The sequence below is a fragment of the Panulirus ornatus genome, chromosome 56, assembly GCF_036320965.1.
Source record: "Panulirus ornatus isolate Po-2019 chromosome 56, ASM3632096v1, whole genome shotgun sequence".
Taxonomy (NCBI): Eukaryota; Metazoa; Arthropoda; class Malacostraca; order Decapoda; family Palinuridae; genus Panulirus; species Panulirus ornatus.
In genome coordinates, this window is record NC_092279.1 from 3,173,852 (window position 1) to 3,191,904 (window position 18,053).

The 18,053-nt window shown below is 43.2% G+C and overlaps 2 protein-coding genes across 5 annotated transcripts in view; one reads left to right on the plus strand and one right to left on the minus strand.

Annotated features, from left to right (window-relative positions):
- LOC139765831 (apolipoprotein D-like) overlaps positions 1-18,053 on the minus strand; it is a 342,288-nt gene that overhangs the window by 155,355 nt on the left and 168,880 nt on the right. The gene's annotated exons all lie outside the window — the stretch shown is intronic.
- Positions 1-18,053, plus strand: part of LOC139765826 (uncharacterized) — a 141,655-nt gene that overhangs the window by 91,599 nt on the left and 32,003 nt on the right. For 2 of the 4 annotated variants that reach the window (XM_071693637.1, XM_071693638.1), the window contains exons 2-3: positions 3,744-3,853; positions 7,857-7,916. In XM_071693637.1, coding sequence (XP_071549738.1) covers positions 3,744-3,853; positions 7,857-7,916 — 170 coding nt within the window. The remainder of the gene's footprint in view (positions 1-3,743; positions 3,854-7,856; positions 7,917-18,053) is intronic. The other 2 variants (XM_071693639.1, XM_071693640.1) reach the window with 1 other exon arrangement.

The window sequence follows — 18,053 nt, forward strand, 5'->3', positions numbered from 1 at the left end:
CTTGAACGCGACGGTACTACCCCTGAACGCAAGGGTACAACCATTGAACGCAAGGTTATGACCCTTGAACGCGACGGTACTACCCATGAACGCAAGGTTATAACCTTTGAACACGACGGTACTGCCCTTGAATGCAAGGGTACAACCCTTGAACGCGACGGTATTACTTTTGAACGCTGGGTCACAACCCTTGAATGCAAGTGTACGACCCTTGAACGCGACGGTACTACTTTTGAACGCAAGGGGTACAACCCTTTGAACGCGACGGTAATACCCTTTGAACGCAAGGTTTACTGACCCTTGAACGCGACGGTAATACCCTTTGAACGCCAAGTGACAGTAACCCTTTCAGTCCCTTTAAGTCCGTCCCTTCCCCCCCACCCCCCATACCTTGCTTGGGGGGAAGGGGGGGTGTGTGGTCGACCTAACTGGGGGGGGGGGACGAAGCAACCACATGAACAGGGGGGGGGGGGCACTTTCACGGAACACACCTTCCCCCAGGCAGGGTTCGAACCCAGGAAATTTTTTGCGTGGTATTCGGGAACGCTGACCGCTTGGCCTGTGATCGCCCCCTAATAGGGAAATGACTATTCGATCACACGTAAAGTGAGACATGTAATGGAATAGTCATTTCCTTATCTCATATTCTTTAAAAATGACTTTTACACACATCAAAAATGTGTCCTTCCATTTCTCGTCCTCCCCCTACGTTGCACTGGGGGAAAGGGGGGTTGGAGAGGGGGAAGGTGGGAGTTGAATGGGGGGAGGGTGTGAGCAACGGATACAAACAAATTACCTTCTTTCATTTTCTCTTATATATATATATATATATATATATATATATATATATATATATATATATATATATATATATATATTCCTATGAGTCCATGGGGAAATGAATCACGATAATTTCCCAAGTGCACTTTCGTGTCATAATCACATCATCAGGGGAGACACAAGAGAGAAATATAACAGTCAGTTGATATACATCGAAGAGACGAAGCTAGGACGCCATTTGGTAAACATTGCGTCCTAGCTACGTCTCTTCGTTGTATATCAACTGACTGTTATATTTCTCTCTTGTGTCTCCCATGATGATGTGATTAGGACACGAAAGTGCACTTGGGAACTTATCGTGTTTCATTTTCCCCCCGTGGACTTATAGGAATATACTTGATCACGCGCAAAATTGTGATCCTTTCCAATATATATATATATATATATATATATATATATATATATATATATATATATATATATATATACGTGTGTGTGTGTGTGTGTGTGTGTGTGTGTGTGTGTGTGTGTGTAACGCCGGGATTTTGGGAGAGAATGGTGGGTCATGTCACAGGAAGTTAGGGCTAACCTGTGATGGGTTTGTCGACGCGGTAATGGGTAGGGCTGACCTGTGATGGGTCTATGAGAGAGGGAGAGGGGGAGAAAGAGGAGTGAGGGTGAATGGCATGGGTCAGGAGCGATAAGCTTTATCTCAAACAGTCGACTAGAATGGACTATCATATTTTCTAGGTCAGGCGCCCTCTATCAACCAATTCATGTAATGGGGGTTAAGGAGGGGGTGTGTATAGCCCATTAACTAAACACCTCATACGGATCCACATATACCCCTCATGATGTCCACGGTCAAAGTTGTGTGAGTGTGTGTGTGTGGGTGTGAGGGTGTGGATGGGTAAAGTATATGGATACGTCACATACTCATACCGTATGCGTATCTGTTGATGTTACAAGCATGGTTACACGTTTCTGCATTCCGTCTACTTCGTTCCACATTCATATGGCACCAGGAACTGACGAAGAAATGGCCACATTTGTTCAGGCTCTAGCTGTCATGTAATAATGCACCGAAACCACAGCTCCCTTTCCACATCCAGGCCCCACAAAACTTTCCATGGTTTACCCCAGACGATTCACATGCCCTGGTTCAATCTATTGGCAGCACGTCGACCCCGATTAAGTATATATATATATATATATATATATATATATATATATATATATATATATATATATATATATATATATATATATGACCTAGAGCCAATTTTCTCCCACCCCACACATATTCCTTACAATTATTACCCCCCCCCCCTTCTCCAAATATTTTTGGATCTAATTTTTCATCTCTAAATCCTTTTTTGGCGCTGTAACTACACAATTTCGCCCCCAATTTTGGTCCATTTTAACGGCACCTCCTCCCCCACCCGTCGCCCCTTCTACACGTAAATATTGCCACCTTAACAAAAATTCCTTTTTTGACTTTCCTTGGGTCAATTGATGTCTTTTGTCTCCACCAAACTCACAGCAGAGGTTATTGCAGCGGGAATGGCAACATGGATCTCCTCTTCCTCCAAGACGATCTCTTCTTCCAATCCATAGTTCAACCGTTCCTATTCTGAGGCCATTCAGGCAAGGGATCAGGCATATTTGGTTTGGATAAACCCTCCTTCCACTGGCTCCCATTCAGCATTTATCACTGCCCATACTCAAAGCATGCACGTTGTCAGTGAGGCGAAGCGTTCTTGTGTTCAAATGAACTAAGACACCACCTCGTCATCCACTGATAAAGTCTTTCTGGTCTTTAAACCTAAGCGCTACCAGAACCTTCGCCCCCTTACCCACCCTATGACTCACTTCCGTTTCCATGGTTCCATCCGGTGCTGAACCTTCGCCCCCTTACCCACCCTATGACTTACTTCCGTTTCCATGGTTCCATCCGCTGCTGAACCTTCGCCCCCTTACCCACCCTATGACTCACTTCCGTTTCCATGGTTCCATCCGCTGCTAAGTCCACTCCCAGGTATCTAAAACACTTCACTTCTTCCAATTTTTTCTCCATTCAAACTTACATCCTAACTAAATTGTCCCTCAACCCTACTGAACCTAATAACCTTGCTCTTATTCGTATTTACTCTCAGCTCCTACCTTTCACACACTCTTCCAAAGTCAGCTTCTGCAGTTTCTCACTCGAATCCGCCATCAGTGCTGTATCATCAGCAAACAACAACTGACTCACTTCCCAGACCCTCACAGACTGCATACTCGCCCCTCTCTCTAAAACTTGCATTTACCTCCCTCACCATCCCATCCATACACATATAATGAACAACGTTGGTGACATCACACACCAGTCTTCACTTGGAACCATTCACTCTCCTCTCTTCCTACTCGTACACATGCCTTACACCCTTGAAAGAAACTTCTCACCGCTTATAGCAGCTTTCCTCCCTCAATGTATATTCTGATAACCCTATCATATATATATATATATATATATATATATATATATATATATATATATATATATATATATATATATATGGTAAGTGAAGCCACTATTTCGTTTATTCCCAGAGCTACCTCCCTAGAGAAGAGCGAAAAAAGTATGAAAAACGTTGAAGAAAACAATATGTAAATTATAACCTCAGTCACTGTATGAATAGGATCAAAATATCATAACACGAAGTGGCAACCCTTCCCTCCAGCGCCTATAGCCATGACGTAACACCACGGGGGCCGCATGGATATCAGATGGCAGAATTTACTTCCTAGAGTGTCAGATGGCAAAATTTTCTTCTTTCCCCCCCCTTTTCCCCGATTATCAGATGGCAAAATTTACTTTTGGCCAAAAAGACCTCTCGTCTTTGCACGCATGGTTAGTAGGGACTGAGGCCGACGGGGGGATGTACGCACACTAACGCTCCTCCTCCTTCTCCTGCCGCCAGGGCGAGTGTGGTGAGCGGCCGTGTGGCGTTGCAGCTGCTGGTCGCTGTGGTGGGCGCTGTTCTACTCACCACCTTCGCCCTCCTCACCCTCGACATCTCGCCCAATTTCTGTGAGTAATTTTTTGTGTATGATGACCTCCTGCTGGTGGTAGTAGTAGTATGTATATATTCATCTATTTATGTATTTTGCTTTGTCGCTGTCTCCCGCGTGAGCGAGGTAGCGCAAGGAAACAGACGAAAGAATGGCCCAACCCACCCCCATACACATGTATATACATACACGTCCACACACGTCAATATACATACCTATACATCTCAAAGTATACATATATATATATATATATATATATATATATATATATATATATATATATATATATATATATACAGACATATACATATATACACATGTACATAATTCACACTGTCTGCCTTTATTCATTCCCATCGCCACCTCGCCACACATGGAATAACAAACCCCCTCCCCCCTCATGTGTGCGAGGTAGCGCTAGGAAAAGACAACAAAGGCCTCATTCGTTCACACTCAGTCTCTAGCTGTCATGTAATAATGCCCGAAACCACAGCTCCCTTTCCACATCCAGGCCCCACACAACTTTCCATGGTTTACCCCAGACGCTTCACACGCCTTGGTTCAATCCAATGACAGCACGTCGACCCCGGTATACCACATCGTTCCAATTCACTCTATTCCTTGCACGCCTTACACCCTCCGGCATGTTCAGTCCCCGATCACTCAAAATCTATTTCACTCTATCTTTCCACCTCCAATTTGGTCTCCCACTTCTCCTCGTTCCCTCCACCTCCGACACATATATCCTCTTGGTCAATCTTTCCTCACTCATTCTCTCCATGTGACCAAACCATTTCAAAACACCCTCTTCTGCTCTCTCAACCACGCTCTTTTTATTACCACACATCTCTCTTACCCTTACGTTACTTACTCGATCAAACCACCTCACACCACATATTGTCCTCAAACATCTCATTTCCAGCACATCCACCCTCCTCCACACAACCCTATCTATAGCCCACGCCTCGCAAACATATAACATCGTTGGAACCACTATTCCTTCAAACATACCCATTTTTGCTTTCCAAGATTACGTTCTCGCCTTCCACACATTTGTCAATGCTCCCAGAATTTTCGCCCCCTCCCCCACCCTATGATCCACTTCCGCTTCCATGGTTCCATCCGCTGCCAAATCCACTCCCAGATATCTAAAACACTTCACTTCCTCCAGTTTTTCTCCATTCAAACTTACCTCCCAATTGACTTGTCCCTCAACCCTACTGTACCTAATAACCTTGCTCTTATTCACATTTACTCTCACCTTTCATCTTTCACACACTTTACCAAACTCAGTCACCAGCTTCTGCAGTTTCTCACCCGAATCAGCCACCAGCGCTGTATCATCAGCAGACAACAACTGACTCACTTCCCAAGCTCTCTCATCCCCAACAGACTGCATACTTGCCCCTCTTTCCAAAACTCTTGCATTCACCTCCCTAACAACCCCATCCATAAACAAATTAAACAACCATGGAGACATCACACACCCCTGCCGCAAACCTACATTCACTGAGAACCATTCACTTTCCTCTCTTCCTACACGTACACATGCCCTACATGCTCGATAAAAACTTTTCACTGCTTCTAACAACTTGCCTCCCACACCATATATTCTTAATACCTTCCACAGAGCATCTCTATCAACTCTATCATATGCCTTCTCCAGATCCATAAATGCTACATACAAATCCATTTGCTTTTCTAAGTATTTCTCACATACATTCTTCAAAGCAAACACCTGATCCACACATCCTCTACCACTTCTGAAACCACACTGCTCTTCCCCAATCTGATGCTCTGTACATGCCTTCACCCTCTCAATCAATACCCTCCCATATAATTTACCAGGAATACTCAACAAACTTATACCTCTGTAATTTGAGCACTCACTCTTATCCCCTTTGCCTTTGTACAATGGCACTATGCAAGCATTCCGCCAATCCTCAGGCACCTCACCATGAGTCATACATATATTAAGTAACCTTACCAACCAGTCAACAATACAGTCACTCCCTTTTTTAATAAATTCCACTGCAATACCATCCATACCTGCTGCCTTACCGGCTTTCATCTTCCGCAAAGCTTTTACTACCTCTTCTCTGTTTACCAAATCATTTTCCCTAACCCTCTCACTTTGCACACCACCTCGACCAAAACACCCTATATCTGCCACTCTATCATCAAACACATTCAACAAACCTTCAAAATACTCACTCCATCTCCTTCTCACATTACCACTACTTGTTATCACCTCCCCATTTGCGCCCTTCACTGAAGTTCCCATTTGCTCCCTTTATTTACCTCCTTCCAAAACATCTTTTTATTCTCCCTAAAATTTAATGATACTCTCTCACCCCAACTCTCATTTGCCCTCTTTTTCGTACGAGTCCACGGGGAAAATGAAACAAGATAAGTTCCCGTGGACACATAGGAATATCTTGGATCACGCGCAAAATTGTGATCCTTTCCAATATATATATATATATATATATATATATATATATATATATATATATATATATATGTTATTGCACTCATGCGCTTCCTCGATAACGCGGGAGACAGCGACAAAGTATAATACATGAATAAATAAATAAATAAATAAATATATTGCATTCATGTATTCATTTATATATTCATTTTATTCATTTATTCATAACAGTCCACCCCGCCCTCAAGGCCCATTTTCCAGGCACTCTATTACAATGAGAGAGCTGCGTTGCTTTCAGTAGCAGGGTAATGATGGATCCCTCTTTTTGATGTGAGCGAATGTCTGTCTGTGTAACCCCGGTGGTACGGCACTCGCGGTGTAACCTGGAGCAGGCGGAGTCCGGTAACACACACACCCACCCACCCACACATTTATATATATATATTTGCCATTTCCCGCGTTAGCGAGGTAGCGTTAAAAAAAAAAACAGAGGACTGAGCCTTTGAGGGAATATCCTCACTTGGCCTTCTTCTCTATTCCTTCTTTTGGAAAAGTGAAGAAAAAAAAACGGGAGGGGAGGATTTCCAGTCCTCCGGCTCCCTCACCCTTTTAGTCACCTTCTACGACACGCAGGGAATACGTGGCAAGTATTCTTTCTCCTCTATCCCCAAGGATATATATATATATATATATATATATATATATATATATATATATATATATATATATATATATATATATATATATATATATATAAAAGCAGGATCTTCACTTCAACGTGAAGAGATATATGTAAACAATGGAAAGAGAAAATACAAACCCAAGCACTGTGTTTGGACGGACACACAGAAACCATGGTTTATTTCCACATCATGTTACCCCCTGGACCAACAGATGTTACAAGCCAGCTCTGTAACGCCTCATGTTATATTCATCTCTCCAATGAGGGACGTGACAGAGAGACAGACAAACAAACACCCCCCCCCACACACACACAGAGTTAAATGACCGAGGCTCTCTCTCTCTCTCTCTCTCTCTCTCTCTCTCTCTCTCTCTCTCTCTCTCTCTCTCTCTCTCTCTCTCTCTCTCTCTCTCTCTCTCTCTCTCTCTCTCTCCGTTCTCTCTCTCTTTCTTTCTCTCTCTTTCTCTCTTCTCTCTTTCTCTTCTCTTCTCTTCTCTCTCTCTCTCTCTCTCTCTCTCTCTCTCTCTCTCTCTCTCTCTCTCTCTCTCTCTTTCTCTCTCTCTGACTTCGTTCGCCGCGCTGGGCCTCATCCGAGAGAGAGAGAGAGAGAGAGAGAGAGAGAGAGAGAGAGAGAGAGAGAGAGAGAGAGAGAGAGAGAGAAAAAAAAAAAAAGAAAAGGGAGAGACTTTGAACGTGGACGGGTTGAGCAGGTTAAAATCCCCCCTCCACAGTGGAAGGTGGATTTTGCCCCAGCGAGGGAAGCCAAGAGCCACAGAAAGACGAGGGGGTCCAACCAGCTGCAGATGGCACTTTGTCAAACCATCTGTTATCCCCTGTTGTTTAGCCAAGGGGGGGGGGGGGATGAACTGTTTACCCTCGAGGTGTTACTGTCTTTCATCATCATTGCAGTGGAAAATGTCAAGGAGAAGCATGAACTCCAGAGCCTGACCAATTTCATGGAAAATGGAGGTAAGTTTGGTGGCTTGTGCATGTCCAGTGTGTGTGTGTTTGGGCGAAGCCATGGTCATGGGTAGTGTGTGGGTGTGTGTGTGTGTGTGTGTGTGTGTGTGTGTGTGTTCGCCAGCCTGCACTGTACGGGGGGGGAGGAGGGAGTTTCTACGCCTGGGTCGCCTTTCTCTCTCATCTCTCTCTTTGTGTCATTATTCTCAACATCTGCTCTGTCCAATTGCGTCCATTTCTTCCAAAGTCGGTGGCTGAGCTTTGAAAGGTGTTCTCTGAGTTAGGTTTAATAGATGTTACATATTACGTAGACCAATCCAATGTTCATGTCGATCATCAGATGTCCTGCATCATATAACATAGTTTCCGACGGTGGTATACGGGGAGCGACGTTGGGATAATGTGCTGCTTTCCAATCGCCCGTACGTACAAGTACCTTGTTTTCGGCCCAGATTGTAATGATAACCAGACATTCTTTCACTGTGTGTCAACTTCATTCCATTTACTTCACTGTGGCTGAAATTCCCCCCAGCCGTGTGTGTGTCCAACCATTACTGAGGACTGTTGAAGGTCGTTTGCATGTAATCCCTCATGACAAAGGCATCATCTGCAAACAAGGAGGGAGGCTTAATCCTTCTTGGGCGTCATGAAACACACACCCAGAGTATTGAAACCCAGCCAGCACCACACACACACTCCCTGGGGCATGCCACTGTGTGACCCCCCCAAACCAATTTCAGAAGCCCCTCCCTAGATGAAGGAAACTTAGCCCTTATATATATATATATATATATATATATATATATATATATATATATATATATATATATATATATATATATATATCCCTGGGGATAGGGGAGAAAGAATACTTCCCACGTATTCCCTGCGTGTCGTCGAAGGCGACTAAAAGGGGAAGGGAGCGGGGGGCTGGAAATCCTCCCCTCTCGTTTTTTTTAATTTTCCAAAAGAAGGAACAGAGAAGGGGGCCAGATGAGGATATTCCCTCACAGGCCCAGTCCTCTGTTCTTAACGCTGCCTCGCTAACGCGGGAAATGGCGAATAGTATAAAATATATATATATATATATATATATATATATATATATATATATATATATATATATATATATATATATATATATCTTTTCTTTTCTTTCAAACTATTCGCCATTTCCCGCGTTAGCGAGGTAGCGTTAGGAACAGAGGACTGGGCCTTTTTTGGAATATCCTCACCTGGCCCCCTTCTCTGTTCCTTCTTTTGGAAAATTAAAAAAAAAACGAGAGGGGAGGATTTCCAGCCCCCTGCTCCCTCCCCTTTTAGTCGCCTTCTACGACACGCAGGGAATACGTGGGAAGTATTCTTTCTCCCCTATCCCCAGGGAAAATATATATATATATATATATATATATATATATATATATATATATATATATATATATATATATATATATATATATATATATATATATATATATATATATATATATATATATATATATACATATATCCAACTGCTTTGCCAACCTCAGCAACATGAGCCCAATGCAAAGACAATGGAAGGATTGGCATTGCATGACTGCCCCCCGACCACCCCTTTTTTTTTCTCTCTCTCTCACTGTGAACCCAAGCTGTTCATCGCTGGGATTGATATCATCTTTTCTGATCCTTTGCAGTTAAACCTTCGTTTGTTTTCTGTCCATTTCTATACCGTCAGCGTTTTTATAAGACCACAGTCGACAGAGACGCTTGTTTGGAGTTCGGGGTCAAAATTCCATTTTTTTTGTCCACGCAAGACAACACGGTGGGCTTTCTTCCATTCCCGTTGCCACCACATTCGTTTAACGAGTTTTTTTTCTTCAACTTTTCGAGCGGCCTCTCGTTGCGCAGCCTTAACGTTAAGCATGTCTTTTTTTCTTCAGCACACTCGTTGAACATGTTATTCAGCACGCTCGTTGAGCATAGGTTTTTCAGCACATTCGTTGAGCATTAAGTTTTTTAGCACACTCGTTCAACATGCTTTTCAGCACACTCGTTGAGCATAGGTTTTTCAGCACGCTCGTTGAGCATAGGTTTTTCAGCACACTCGTTGAGCATAGGTTTTTCAGCACATTCGTTGAGCATTAAGTTTTTTAGCACACTCGTTCAACATGGTTTTCAGCACACTCGTTGAGCATAGGTTTTTCAGCACGCTCGTTGAGCATAGATTTTTCAGCACACTCGTTGAGCATAGGTTTTTCAGCACATTCGTTGAGCATTAAGTTTTTCAGCACACTCGTGCAACATGTTTTTCAGCACACTCGTTGAGCATAGGTTTTTCAGCACACTCGTTGAGCATAGGTTTTTCAGCACACTCGTTGAGCATAGGTTTTTCAGCACACTCGTTCAACATGTTTTTCAGCACACTCGTTGAGCATTAAGTTTTTCAGCACATTCGTTGAGCATTAAGTTTTTCGGCACACTCGTTCAACATGTTTTTCAGCACACTCGTTGAGCATTAAGTTTTTCAGCACACTCGTTGAGCACAAGTGTTTCTGCACACTCGTTGAGCACAAGCGTTTTTGCACACACACACACACACACACACACACACACACACGTTGAGCATGTGTACATTTCTGCACACTCGTTGAACACAAGCGTTTCTGCACACACACACACACGTTGAGCATCTGTACATTTCTGCACACTCGTTTGAGCACAAGTGTTGTTGCTGCACACTCGTTGAGCACAAGTGTTGTTGCTGCACACTCGTTGAGCACAAGTGTTGTTGCTGCACACTCGTTGAGCACCTTCCATGGCCCACGTAAGCTCCTAACAACCCCAGGGCTTCTGGTGTGGCCTTCTAACCACCCCAACTACGCGTTATATGGGGGGGGGATTACAGTGGTCCCCCCCACGTCGTTAAACAATTCTGGACCTTATCGTTGTCTTTACATTGGTCCTCTCTGTCTTCAAGCAACGCTAAACTGTAAATCTCTGGGTCTGAGTCTGTAAATCATTGGGTCTGAGTTCTGTAAATCATTGGGTCTGAGTTCTGTAAATCTTTGGGTGTGGACCTGTAAATCGTTGGGTCTGGACCTGTAAATCATTGGGTCTGAGTCTGTAAATCATTGGGTCTGAGTTCTGTAAATCTTTGGGTCTGAGTTCTGTAAATCTTTGGGTCTGAGTCTGTAAATCATTGGGTCTGAGTCTGTAAATCTTTGGGTCTGAGTCTGTAAATCTTTGGGTCTGAGTCTGTAAATCTTTGGGTCTGAGTCTGTAAATCTTTGGGTCTGAGTCTGTAAATCTTTGGGTCTGAGTCTGTAAATCATTGGGTCTGAGTCTGTAAATCTTTGGGTCTGAGTCTATAAATCTTTGGGTCTGAGTCTGTAAATCTTTGGGTCTGAGTCTGTAAATCTTTGGGTCTGAGTCTGTAAATCTTTGGGTCTGAGTCTGTAAATCTTTGGGGTCTGAGTCTGTAAATCATTGGGTCTGAGTCTGTAAATCGTTGGGTCTGAGTCTGTAAATCTTTGGGTCTGAGTCTGTAAATCTTTGGGTCTGAGTCTGTAAATCATTGGGTCTGAGTCTGTAAATCTTTGGGTCTGAGTCTGTAAATCTTTGGGTCTGAGTCTGTAAATCATTGGGTCTGAGTCTGTAAATCTTTGGGTCTGAGTCTGTAAATCTTTGGGTCTGAGTCTGTAAATCTTTGGGTCTGAGTCTGTAAATCATTGGGTCTGGACCTGTAAATCATTGGGTCTGAGTCTGTAAATCATTGGGTCTGAGTCTGTAAATCTTTGGGTCTGGACCTGTAAATCATTGGGTCTGAGTCTGTAAATCATTGGGTCTGAGTCTGTAAATCTTTGGGTCTGAGTCTGTAAATCATTGGGTCTGAGTCTGTAAATCTTTGGGTCTGAGTCTGTAAATCATTGGGTCTGAGTCTGTAAATCTTTGGGTCTGAGTCTGTAAATCTTTGGGTCAGAGTCTGTAAATCATTGGGTCTGAGTCTGTAAATCTTTGGGTCTGAGTCTGTAAATCTTTGGGTCAGAGTCTGTAAATCTTTGGGTCTGAGTCTGTAAATCATTGGGTCTGAGTCTGTAAATCTTTGGGTCTGAGTCTGTAAATCATTGGGTCTGAGTCTGTAAATCATTGGGTCAGGAAGCCTCTCTGTAACTAGTAGTTTATCTTCTCCTGGTAAATTGGAGATATCTCTTTAGAAACCCCTAACTTATCTTTAGACACACCAACTTCTTTTTTAGAAAACCCCAACTCCTCTTTAGAAACCCCTAACTCCTCTTTAGAAACCCCAACTCCTCTTTAGAAACCCTAACTCCTCTTTAGACACCCCAACACCTCTTTAGAAAACCCAACTCTTCTTTACAAACCCCAACTCCTCTTTAGAAACCCTAACTCCTCTTTAGACACCCCAACACCTCTTTAGAAAACCCAACTCTTCTTTACAAACCCCAACTCCTCTTTAGAAACCCCAACTTCTCTTTAGAAAACCCAACTCTTCTTTACAAACCCCAACTCCTCTTTAGAAAACCCAACTCCTCTTTAGAAAACCCAACTCCTCTTTAGAAACCCCAACCAATCTTTAGAAACCCCAACTCTTTAGAAACCCCTAACTCCTCTTTACAATCCCAACTCCTCTTTAAAAACCCTCAGCTCCTCTTTAGAAACCCCCAACTCCTCTTTAGAAGTTGGAGTTTGTAAAGAAGAGTTGGGGTTTTCTAAAGAAGAGTTGGGGGTTTCTAAACTCCTCTTGAGAAACCCCTGACTCCTCTTTAGAAACCCCCAACTCCTAACTGAACCTGGCTTCACCTCTGCTCCCTGTTAAGCTGATACAGGATCATTTCCGGTATGGCCAAACCAGTCTCTTATCTTATCCTTTCACAGTCCAAGTATTGCCAGTCACTAACTGAACAGTCCAAGTATTGCCAGTCACTAACTGAACAGTTCAAGTATTGCCAGTCACTTACTGAACAGTTCAAGTATTGCCAGTCACTTACTGAACAGTCCAAGTATTGCCAGTCACTAACTGAACAGTCCAAGTATTGCCAGTCAGTTACTGAACAGTCCAAGTATTGCCAGTCACTTACTGAACAGTCTAAGTATTGCCAGTCAGTTACTGAACAGTTCAAGTATTGCCAGTCACTTACTGAACAGTTCAAGTATTGCCAGTCACTTACTGAACAGTCCAAGTATTGCCAGTCACTTACTGAACAGTTCAAGTATTGCCAGTCTATTACTGAACAGTTCAAGTATTGCCAGTCACTTACTGAACAGTCTAAGTATTGCCAGTCACTTACTGAACAGTCTAAGTATTGCCAGTCAGTTACTGAACAGTTCAAGTATTGCCAGTCACTTACTGAACAGTCTAAGTATTGCCAGTCAGTTACTGAACAGTTCAAGTATTGCCAGTCACTTACTGAACAGTCTAAGTATTGCCAGTCAGTTACTGAACAGTCCAAGTATTGCCAGTCACTTACTGAACAGTTCAAGTATTGCCAGTCACTTACTGAACAGTTCAAGTATTGCCAGTCAGTTACTGAACAGTTCAAGTATTGCCAGTCACTTACTGAACAGTTCAAGTATTGCCAGTCACTTACTGAACAGTCCAAGTATTGCCAGTCACTAACTGAACAGTCCAAGTATTGCCAGTCACTTACTGAACAGTCCAAGTATTGCCAGTCACTTACTGAACAGTCCAAGTATTGCCAGTCATTTACTGAACAGTCCAAGTATTGCCAGTCACTTACTGAACAGTCCAAGTATTGCCAGTCACTTACTGAACAGTCCAAGTATTGCCAGTCACTTACTGAACAGTTCAAGTATTGCCAGTCACTTACTGAACAGTCCAAGTATTGCCAGTCACTTACTGAACAGTCCAAGTATTGCCAGTCACTTACTGAACAGTCCAAGTATTGCCAGTCAGTTACTGAACAGTCCAAGTATTGCCAGTCACTTACTGAACAGTCCAAGTATTGCCAGTCACTTACTGAACAGTCCAAGTATTGCCAGTCACTTACTGAACAGTCCAAGTATTGCCAGTCACTTACTGAACAGTCCAAGTATTGCCAGTCACTTACTGAACAGTTCAAGTATTGCCAGTCAGTTACTGAACAGTCCAAGTATTGCCAGTCACTAACTGAACAGTCCAAGTATTGCCAGTCACTTACTGAACAGTTCAAGTATTGCCAGTCACTTACTGAACAGTCCAAGTATTGCCAGTCACTTACTGAACAGTTCAAGTATTGCCAGTCACTTACTGAACAGTCCAAGTATTACCAGTCACTTACTGAAGAGTCCAAGTATTGCCAGTCACTTACTGAACAGTCCAAGTATTGCCAGTCACTTACTGAACAGTCCAAGTATTGCCAGTCACTTACTGAACAGTCCAAGTATTGCCAGTCACTCACTGAACAGTCCAAGTATTGCCAGTCACTTACTGAACAGTCCAAGTATTGCCAGTCACTTACTGAACAGTCCAAGTATTGCCAGTCACTTACTGAACAGTCCAAGTATTGCCAGTCACTTACTGAACAGTCCAAGTATTGCCAGTCACTCACTGAACAGTCCAAGTATTGCCAGTCACTTACTGAACAGTCCAAGTATTGCCAGTCACTTACTGAACAGTCCAAGTATTGCCAGTCACTTACTGAACAGTCCAAGTATTGCCAGTCACTTACTGAACAGTCCAAGTATTGCCAGTCACTTACTGAACAGTCCAAGTATTGCCAGTCACTTACTGAACAGTCCAAGTATTGCCAGTCACTTACTGAACAGTCCAAGTATTGCCAGTCACTTACTGAACAGTCCAAGTATTGCCAGTCACTTACTGAACAGTCCAAGTATTGCCAGTCACTTACTGAACAGTCCAAGTATTGCCAGTCACTTACTGAACAGTCCAAGTATTGCCAGTCACTTACTGAACAGTCCAAGTATTGCCAGTCACTTACTGAACAGTCCAAGTATTGCCAGTCACTTACTGAACAGTCCAAGTATTGCCAGTCACTTACTGAACAGTCCAAGTATTGCCAGTCACTTACTGAACAGTCCAAGTATTGCCAGTCACTTACTGAACAGTCCAAGTATTGCCAGTCACTTACTGAACAGTCCAAGTATTGCCAGTCACTTACTGAACAGTCCAAGTATTGCCAGTCACTTACTGAACAGTCCAAGTATTGCCAGTCACTTACTGAACAGTCCAAGTATTGCCAGTCACTTACTGAACAGTCCAAGTATTGCCAGTCACTTACTGAACAGTCCAAGTATTGCCAGTCACTTACTGAACAGTCCAAGTATTGCCAGTCACTTACTGAACAGTCCAAGTATTGCCAGTCACTTACTGAACAGTCCAAGTATTGCCAGTCACTTACTGAACAGTCCAAGTATTGCCAGTCACTTACTGAACAGTCCAAGTATTGCCAGTCACTTACTGAACAGTCCAAGTATTGCCAGTCACTTACTGAACAGTCCAAGTATTGCCAGTCACTTACTGAACAGTCCAAGTATTGCCAGTCACTTACTGAACAGTCCAAGTATTGCCAGTCACTTACTGAACAGTCCAAGTATTGCCAGTCACTTACTGAACAGTCCAAGTATTGCCAGTCACTTACTGAACAGTCCAAGTATTGCCAGTCACTTACTGAACAGTCCAAGTATTGCCAGTCACTTACTGAACAGTCCAAGTATTGCCAGTCACTTACTGAACAGTCCAAGTATTGCCAGTCACTTACTGAACAGTCCAAGTATTGCCAGTCACTTACTGAACAGTCCAAGTATTGCCAGTCACTTACTGAACAGTCCAAGTATTGCCAGTCACTTACTGAACAGTCCAAGTATTGCCAGTCACTTACTGAACAGTCCAAGTATTGCCAGTCACTTACTGAACAGTCCAAGTATTGCCAGTCACTTACTGAACAGTCCAAGTATTGCCAGTCACTTACTGAACAGTCCAAGTATTGCCAGTCACTTACTGAACAGTCCAAGTATTGCCAGTCACTTACTGAACAGTCCAAGTATTGCCAGTCACTTACTGAACAGTCCAAGTATTGCCAGTCACTTACTGAACAGTCCAAGTATTGCCAGTCACTTACTGAACAGTCCAAGTATTGCCAGTCACTTACTGAACAGTCCAAGTATTGCCAGTCACTTACTGAACAGTCCAAGTATTGCCAGTCACTTACTGAACAGTCCAAGTATTGCCAGTCACTTACTGAACAGTCCAAGTATTGCCAGTCACTTACTGAACAGTCCAAGTATTGCCAGTCACTTACTGAACAGTCCAAGTATTGCCAGTCACTTACTGAACAGTCCAAGTATTGCCAGTCACTTACTGAACAGTCCAAGTATTGCCAGTCACTTACTGAACAGTCCAAGTATTGCCAGTCACTTACTGAACAGTCCAAGTATTGCCAGTCAGTTACTGAACAGTCCAAGTATTGCCAGTCACTTACTGAACAGTCCAAGTATTGCCAGTCACTTACTGAACAGTCCAAGTATTGCCAGTCACTTACTGAACAGTCCAAGTATTGCCAGTCAGTTACTGAACAGTCCAAGTATTGCCAGTCACTTACTGAACAGTCCAAGTATTGCCAGTCAGTTACTGAACAGTCCAAGTATTGCCAGTCACTTACTGAACAGTCCAAGTATTGCCAGTCAGTTACTGAACAGTCCAAGTATTGCCAGTCAGTTACTGAACAGTCCAAGTATTGCCAGTCAGTTACTGAACAGTCCAAGTATTGCCAGTCAGTTACTGAACAGTCCAAGTATTGCCAGTCAGTTACTGAACAGTCCAAGTATTGCCAGTCAGTTACTGAACAGTCCAAGTATTGCCAGTCAGTTACTGAACAGTCCAAGTATTGCCAGTCAGTTACTGAACAGTCCAAGTATTGCCAGTCAGTTACTGAACAGTCCAAGTATTGCCAGTCAGTTACTGAACAGTCCAAGTATTGCCAGTCAGTTACTGAACAGTCCAAGTATTGCCAGTCAGTTACTGAACAGTCCAAGTATTGCCAGTCAGTTACTGAACAGTCCAAGTATTGCCAGTCAGTTACTGAACAGTCCAAGTATTGCCAGTCACTTACTGAACAGTCCAAGTATTGCCAGTCAGTTACTGAACAGTCCAAGTATTGCCAGTCAGTTACTGAACAGTCCAAGTATTGCCAGTCAGTTACTGAACAGTCCAAGTATTGCCAGTCAGTTACTGAACAGTCCAAGTATTGCCAGTCAGTTACTGAACAGTCCAAGTATTGCCAGTCAGTTACTGAACAGTCCAAGTATTGCCAGTCAGTTACTGAACAGTCCAAGTATTGCCAGTCAGTTACTGAACAGTCCAAGTATTGCCAGTCAGTTACTGAACAGTCCAAGTATTGCCAGTCAGTTACTGAACAGTCCAAGTATTGCCAGTCAGTTACTGAACAGTCCAAGTATTGCCAGTCAGTTACTGAACAGTCCAAGTATTGCCAGTCAGTTACTGAACAGTCCAAGTATTGCCAGTCAGTTACTGAACAGTCCAAGTATTGCCAGTCAGTTACTGAACTGAACAGTCCAAGTATTGCCAGTCAGTTACTGAACAGTCAAGTATTGCCAGTCACTTACTGAACAGTCCAAGTATTGCCAGTCAGTTACTGAACAGTCCAAGTATTGCCAGTCAGTTACTGAACAGTCCAAGTATTGCAGTCACTTACTGACATGAACAGTCCAAGTATTGCCAGTCAGTTACTGAACAGTCCAAGTATTGCCAGTCACTTACTGAACAGTTCAAGTATTGCCAGTCACTTACTGAACAGTCCAAGTATTGCCAGTCAGTTACTGAACAGTCCAAGTATTGCCAGTCACTTACTGAACAGTCCAAGTATTGCCAGTCAGTTACTGAACAGTCCAAATCCCCCCCCCCCCCCTTCTTCTGTCCTTCACACTCCTGGAATTTCCTGGAGTAATTTGCCTGGAATTTTTCTCTCTCTCTCTCTCTCTCTCTCTCTCTCTCTCTCTCTCTCTCTCTCTCTCTCTCTCTCTCTCTCTCTCTCTCTCTCTCTCTCTCTCTGTATTCAGGCCTGAAATTTCAGCCATAATACAGCAAGTCCTTCTGTAAAGCACTGCAGTGCGTCGTGGTCACAACTGTCCATGTATTTTCCTGTAGTGGCAAAGTGTTCTGTACTA